Source organism: Solenopsis invicta, chromosome 1 (genome assembly GCF_016802725.1).
Source record: "Solenopsis invicta isolate M01_SB chromosome 1, UNIL_Sinv_3.0, whole genome shotgun sequence".
In the NCBI taxonomy this organism is placed as follows: domain Eukaryota; kingdom Metazoa; phylum Arthropoda; class Insecta; order Hymenoptera; family Formicidae; genus Solenopsis; species Solenopsis invicta.
This window is the reverse complement of record NC_052664.1, coordinates 7,796,852-7,804,670: the sequence shown is the minus strand read 5'-3', so window position 1 is coordinate 7,804,670 and position 7,819 is coordinate 7,796,852. Positions and strand designations below refer to the sequence as shown.

General features: G+C 26.3%; 1 protein-coding gene across 1 annotated transcript in view; it reads right to left on the bottom strand.

Moving 5' to 3' along the window:
* Positions 1–343: 343 nt before the first annotated feature.
* The window catches only part of LOC105197629 (orcokinin peptides type A), a 51,200-nt gene continuing 43,724 nt past the window's right edge, over positions 344–7,819 (bottom strand). Inside the window, exon 4 of the mRNA XM_011164095.3 lies at positions 344–2,732. Within this exon, the coding sequence (XP_011162397.1) occupies positions 2,525–2,732 (208 nt within the window). The 3' untranslated portion in view covers positions 344–2,524. The remainder of the gene's footprint in view (positions 2,733–7,819) is intronic.

Here is a 7,819-nt window from a genome sequence, read left to right as displayed (position 1 = left end):
ACATTTTAGTTTCTGTTTAAATCAGGTTAAAAATATTTAAAAAATTATAAGGTGCCTAATATTTTAGGCTAAGGCTATATTATATATACAGGAATATAATAAGAAATGATAATGAAAGTGATATAAAAAGGTTGCATATATCATACATATCTTTAGAAAATAATTCATTAAATACATAATACTACAAATACTGATACTGTTTAAAATTATTAAGATAAATGACTGCATTTAAGAAAAAGTTTATTCTTTATTTCAAATAATGCTACTTAAAGAAATAGTATTTTTTAACATTTTCATACTTGTGTGATAACTGCATCTTTTTTACATCACTTCTGCAATTAACCAAGAATTCATTATCGTATTTTTTATTTAGACAGCATATTTTTGCAGAATGATAGCACACACGAGTAGAGAGGACAAACCACGTGATACATTTTGTTCAATTTCTGATCGATTAAATTTCATTAAAGCGACGAGAATTAAAATTAATTTTAAATTACAATGAGAGAAGAAGTGTCTCTTTTTGCTGATTCATGCTTTGGACATAAAGATATTTGAGTATTTTTATTCAATAGAAACTCTGTCAAAATGAGTTTCATTAGAGAGGAACGGCATACCATAATGTTTGTACCTGTCACTTTATTTCCTAAAATTTAATCCATTGAGTATTCCATTTTGCATCATATAATTCTGAGATCCACACACTGAATCGAGTTAATATATACAATTAATTACATTAACAATGTATACACGCTATTCATATTTAGATGTAAGTTAATTATTTTCATGATGCAGCGTGATTTAAAAATTTTTGAAGATATAGCGAGAGTAAGAGCTTCTTTGAATTAAATTTATGACTTATTTTATGTAAGAATTACATTTCAAAGTAAAAGATATTTAATTATTTGTTTTCATGCATTTTAGAAAGCTTTATGTGAGTCTTTTAATCAAATAGAAATAATTTCTTTGTATTTTTAAATTTTGTTTAATTTATACGAGGATGAACTAATAAATACTTTGCAACAAATTATCTTATTGTACAAAATGTTTGAAATAGGCCTTTATTAATTGCGAATAAGTTTTACTATTAAATATTTCAAAAATGTATCAGAGCTAAAAGTAATTTTTGTAAAAAAAAATATATTTTAAATTCAATCAAAATGTCCGATACTTTATCTACACTCTTCAACAAAATTAAAGAATCATTTAAAATCAATGGTTAAAAGGCGGAATTCAAAATCAAGTATTATTGTAAAAAATACTCGCAGAGTGCGGTTTAAAAGTGTTTTAAAGCACAATGTTTTATTTTTTGAGTGCTATAAGGCATGTTCCTCTACAAGGATTTTAATAGAATAAATGCTAATTTGAAATAACCCGTGCAAAATTAAAGACTAAATTTTAACTTTGGCGTACATGAAAAGAACATTTTTTTTAAATCTTAATAGCTACATCATAAAATTTAATACTTTTTTTTTAAATGCTTTTTTAATCACTACTTTACGATTTTTTTTAAAGAATTATAACGGTTTGAAGTGAGTAGTGCATTTTTGGGTAATTTCTCTATAAAAACATGAATAATGTTCATGTATATTAGTGTATACTACACCTGTATATTGTCATACTTGTATACTATTACACCTGTATACATTATTATACTAATCATTTCAAATCGGTATAACTCATTGAAAAAAAACGTAAAGTAGTAATTAAAAAAGTATTTTAAAAAAAGAAATATAAAATGTTACGATGCAATTACAAAAATTTGGATAAAAATTTTTATTCTTTCCGTGCATGCCATCAAAGTTGAAATTTACTTTTCAATTTTGCACGGTTTATTTTATATTAGCATCGTTTGTGGTGAAATCACTGCAGAGAAACATGCCTTGAAAGAGAAACATTCGAAATATGAGACTTTAAGCTTTAAAACGCTTTTTTTAAACGCTTTTTACATCGCTGTATGATCATTTTCACAAAGATATCTTGCTTTAAATTCGGTCATTTTTACCACTGATTTTAAATGATCCTTTAATTTTATTGAGAAGCATATTTCCATTTTTAAAACAAAATTCTGCAATACTTCAATATTATACATGCATAATATTTCAAGTAAAATAATTATCACTTTTCTTAGTTCATTCTCTAGAATTTGAAAGTATATTTAATAATTTTCTGATGTATCGAGAAAAGAAAAGATTTGGTCAAACAATTTGGTCAGCCCAAAAGTGTCTTACCACTTTGCTTGAAAAATAATATCACGATCGGTTTCACAATGTAATAAATTCGATGTAATGAGTTTTGATGTAAGTTTGACAGATGTAATAAGTCAATAAGGAATAGCAACGGCAAAGAGATGATCTTAATTTATGTCGAATATTTTCCCAAATATTTTTACGTAGATTAAAGTAAACAGAGCAAATGTATACAATTCGCATGTTCTGTGATGTTTCTCGTTACGGCCTTTTTTGCTCTTTGCCCTTTCTATGCCCTTTATCTCGCTATTCTCACTCCTTCTATCTTGCGTCAATTAACGTCGCTGTCTATCTGCCAGATAATTATTGAACCTCTTGACGAATCCGTCCCAACTAGCTCGATCAATCTCATCGAAGTTCCGCTTGAAGAAGCTATCGAATGCGGTATCGATCTCGTCGATGTTCCTCTTTGAGAAATGGTCAAACGGCGATCGGTCGATCTCGTCAAAATTTCTAGTCCGTACGTTTATCATGGTGGGTCGCCTGCAATAATAGACACATTGTTACAAATTTATAAGAATATCTCGTTCACTCTCGAATATTTTATTTAAAAGTGAAATATTATGTGAAATAATAAAAAAGATTTATTTTAGAAGTAAAATAAAATTTCACAGAAATATAAATCGACCGAAGAAAAGAAAATGAATTTGAATGGCATTTTATAATTTTTATTTCTAAATTAACTTTCTTTTTAAATTATATAGAAAAATATTAGTGCCACTTCATATTTATTATAAGATTTTTTAAACATAAAATCGATTATTTTTGTACAGGTAAATATGTTATACTAATAAAAAGTATAACAAATATAATATAAGTAGTCTTAGACGAAAATTGTCGAACAGAAGGAACTATCAATGAAATTAGTCAGATACGATAAAGAATTTATGAATACATATAGTTAGACTTATCCTTAGAATATATAATACATATAATAATATACATACATATAATATGTATGTATGTTCTGAGGATTTATCAGAAATAACATTCGACATTTCTTTTTTTTAGCTAGTTTGAACGTAATTAAATATCCACGACGATACTTAACATCCAGCGTTTAAAAATACAGTGAACGTTGAAAAGAAAAGATACGACAGACGAACTGAGAATATATTTTTATCGAATCGCGGTGTGAAATAACAACCGTACAAAATATCGGAAACATATCCTGTCCTCTTCCCTATTGTTTTCTTTAATTCTTTTAATATTTTGTTCTGCAAAATCTATATCTTTTCCTAAAATATCACTTTCAAATAGTTTTATTAATATAACAAGTAGTTGTAGTTGGATATGATCAAATTCGGAAGTAAAATGATACACTAAAGTAATGCTAATACTCGTTACTGTTACTTTTTTACAATATATTTTTATAATTTGGTAATAATATTACAATTTTCTATAATAGTAATGGAAAAACCCAGATTGAACTAACCACATTTGATTCAACTTGTTACTTTTATACGTTTCTCATTGAAAAATACAAATTTATAACTTTACTCGTTTATACATAACGATTCACAATAACGCGTTATTTTTGCTTGTTACGTAATGAATCAACTAACGAGTTAATTTTTTCAATGAATAATACACATGATGATAATAAGTTGCTTGTCAACAGTGACTGTTTCCCAACTCAGGCGTTACCATTATTGTTATGAAAATTGTAACGTTATTACCAAAACGTTATTAAAAAAAAAAATAAAAGTAACGGTAGAGAAACGATAAAAAAACGACTTCTCATTCCTGGGTGACACGATATATACTTCTATATTACTATTTATATAAGTTTAGAAATGCTTGAGACTTCCTTGCGTTTCATTAAAAGTTAAGTACAAAAAATCTTTTTTTAATTAAATAAAGACGGCCCAAACGAAGGTCATAACATCTTGGTAATATTTCATATGTGATTTTTACATACAGTTTTCAATTCATTCGCACTGAGCGCATTACTTTCAGTTTCAAATACAGTTCTTAAAATGAACTAGAATATAATTATTACAGAATTAAACAGAAATCAATTTAATATATGTTATGCTAACTAGTATCTCTAAAATCCCACCTCCCCTATTTTGAAGGAAATCAAAAATCTGTTGCAAAAAATATTACCTCAGCCAAGACTTGAACCTGTATCTCCATTTTGTGTAAATGTTTTAGTCAGTTTGACCATTTAGATACTTGAATATTTTTCGTAACAACAAATGATATTCAAAAAACGCCTTCTAAGACTGACGTATAAAGACGTAATATAGACCGTGATCATATGGCAAATTAAATACGAACCTATAACATGTATGTAAAAATCACATATGAAATATTACTCTAGCACCAAGATCTTTATGATCGCTTACACCGTGACCTTTTTTCTATTTAATTTGACGTACACAATTCACGGTCTTGAATTTAGAGTATTTTTTTAAAACATTTTGAAACAGTTTAAGCGAATCAAGCTCATTGTAACAAACATTTTTATTTTTTTCTTTTTTTTAAAAGAAAACATTTTCGTCTCCTTTTTTCTTTAGTTTCAAAGTTCACAGGATATTTCATAGTAAAATAAGTTTTATATAAAAAGTTTGATATTACTGCGAGAAATTATCACATTAATTTTTTAAAAAATTATTTTAAAGTCTAGAAAACTTGCTTTAAAATAAATTTTTCTTAATTTTTGTGCAATGATATTTCATCAAATTATAACGCTTTAAATTAAAAAAGAAAATGACAAAATACAAATTTTAATTTGCAATAAAATAGACACAAAACTAAAAGACTTAAACAGATTTAATGGCCCTTTCTCTTTCCTTTATCTTCTTTAAAATGTATTTTTCAAAATTTTTCTACGATTGTATTCATCGAGATGCTTAATTTTCCGTGAGATATATGTAAAAAAATCGCAAGCGTTTCTAAATTAATAAATAAACAATAATGTATATACAGCAATAATCAGAGATGAAGAGGTTGTACTTGTTCATCTCTTTCTATCTTTTCTTTTATTTTTCAGTGTTATCGGGTATTAGATATCTATAGGGATATTCATTGAAGCAAACATTTACGAAGTGGAGTGAACTACAATCGAGGTCGGGTTTATAGTACAGCTGCCAGCAGAAACACAATCAAAAAAGGGAATGTATCGTTTTTAGTAAGAAAATCAATCCCCTTGTGTGCGACCCGGCACATTTCATCGTCAAAATAGTAGAGAACAGGTAGAGAAATTTGTATAAAAATGTAACTAACGAAATCGTGGGGGAAAATATAAAATACGCAAGCTATATACATATTGTATATATGTAGTAAACACAGTTGGTAATGCAATAATTTTTTTATATTAGAGAAAATAATCTTTCAATCGAGCATATGGTGAAATCGCGTTGTTCCCTTAAAGACAAAGCCATGGAATGAAAATAACGTTTATATGAAATAAATTCTAGCTAAAAGTTTTCAATTCAAATATGAAAAGTAATTTTGAAGCAAGTGTGGAGAGATCTCGTTACACGCAAAAAAGATTACATAACTGTGAAAGTAAATAAAATATTTTGCATTTACAATTTAATATTTTGAAATCAAAATGTAAAAATTTAATTAATAGAGGAAATATTATGGCTACTGTGAACATTACGGCTATCCCTGTTATTTCCGTTATTAAATGACAAATTTTAATAATTGTTTATGGAATTATTAGTAGTTTGCCGTTTTTTAATGGAGCTAATATGTCAATGCATAATCGCTGACAACTGTCATAAGGTATTTTTACTTTTGAGCACTTGAAAACTTTTCAAGGTATACCTTAGCAGTTTCTTTAGCACAATTATATTGTACATGCTTTCTCATTGATTTTAATCTTAAGCGTATTATCATATGAATGTATATCTTTTTGTTATTTAACTTTTTATTCGGCTGTACACATTTCGAGTTATGTGAATTTAAACAATAACATACGATTTTGATAATATGGCTTTTTAAGTGAATTGTTCATATCAAAATATTTCTTCGGTAAATCGATTGTTACTTTATAGCTGCATGTGTTCAGAAATATTGAAAATATTATTTTATGCTGGTTGTTTAATATTTAACATTGATAAAATATCTCTTACGATATTTCTAATGTTTTTAAACACAGCCAAATTTGAAATCAAGAAAATTTTAAATAATGGAAAATTAAAAATATGTAATTTTATTACAAAATACTGTGTGCTTTTTTAAACTAACCAATTTTTAAAATTTATTTTTGAGCTAGTCATATTACCACCATTTTTCCTCTTTTATTGATTATGCAGTGCGTCATATTTTTGTAAATTACGTTCAAAGTAATAAATATTTTATTACTTTGAGTCTAGAATTTGTTAAACAACAGTTTGACGAATATATAATCGTTTTAATTTTACTGTATAATATGGATTATTAACAAAATTATTTAATAAAATGAGAATGGATGCTGTATTATTCCCTTTTCCTCTACTGATATTGTATTAAGTTGCAATATTTAATTTACAATAAGAATTGTGATTAATTTAAAGTATAAGTTTTATTTAAATTTGTATTTTATTTATAGTTAAATTATTTTGTTCTAAATTATCAATTTTAGATAGTGTACGATCTCGACCCCATAAAGCATATTTAAAAAATGTCTTTAAGACATCTTTTCTCTCATATACATATACGAATATTTATGAAATATCTTAAAAACGTCTTTATGTTTTTTATAAGCATGTTATTTGGGACATTATACTATGCCAAATTTTCTGTTTTTTTGATCGTTTTTAGAATTAATCTTTTAAATGTTGAGATATTTTAATTACCGTGTTAAAAAAAAAGAAAAGATTAACTTTTGAATCAAGAAATTAATGTGTTAAACAATACGTATCTTAAAAATCTGGCCTATCAATATGAATCTTTTAGGAAAAGTAATAAAATTATGTAGATCTAACTATTAATAAACATTTATATTAGTTGTTTAATGTAATCTCTGAATTACTTGATAGGCTGTAATCAGAATTGGTAAGTAACGTGTTACTTGTAACGTTGTTACCGTTACGTTTTTTTGGTAACAGTCATTACTTTTTTGTCTGTAATGATAACAGTAACGTTATTACATTTTCATAGAGTAAATATGCAGTTTAGGTTACAGTTCATCGATTTTAAAATTTACCTCGATATACCTGTATGTTATAGAGGTGACTGATCAACTTTTTTTTATAACGACAATTTACATAAGATGAATAACCGCGATTGTTGTTGACGTCAAATGTATAATAACAATAATAAGGCACATTTTTATTGATAAAACTGCTCGCGTTTCCCATGTATTCCAATCAGAAAATTTTTGCTAAAACTATTTATCCCTGATATATCTTGTTGAGAGATCGTACTTAGATGATCCGGTCCGTCATATAAACATTCAGTCTTATTATAGAAAAATAAAAGTCAAAATATAATTATTAAAAAGTTAATATTCATAGGAAAATTATTCTTTGTCGATAATTAAAAATCTCTAAATAAATAAATAAGTTAATTAAAAGAGAATTTAGAATTTAATATGTAGTCCATGAATCAAATAAATTAATATGAAGTCAATA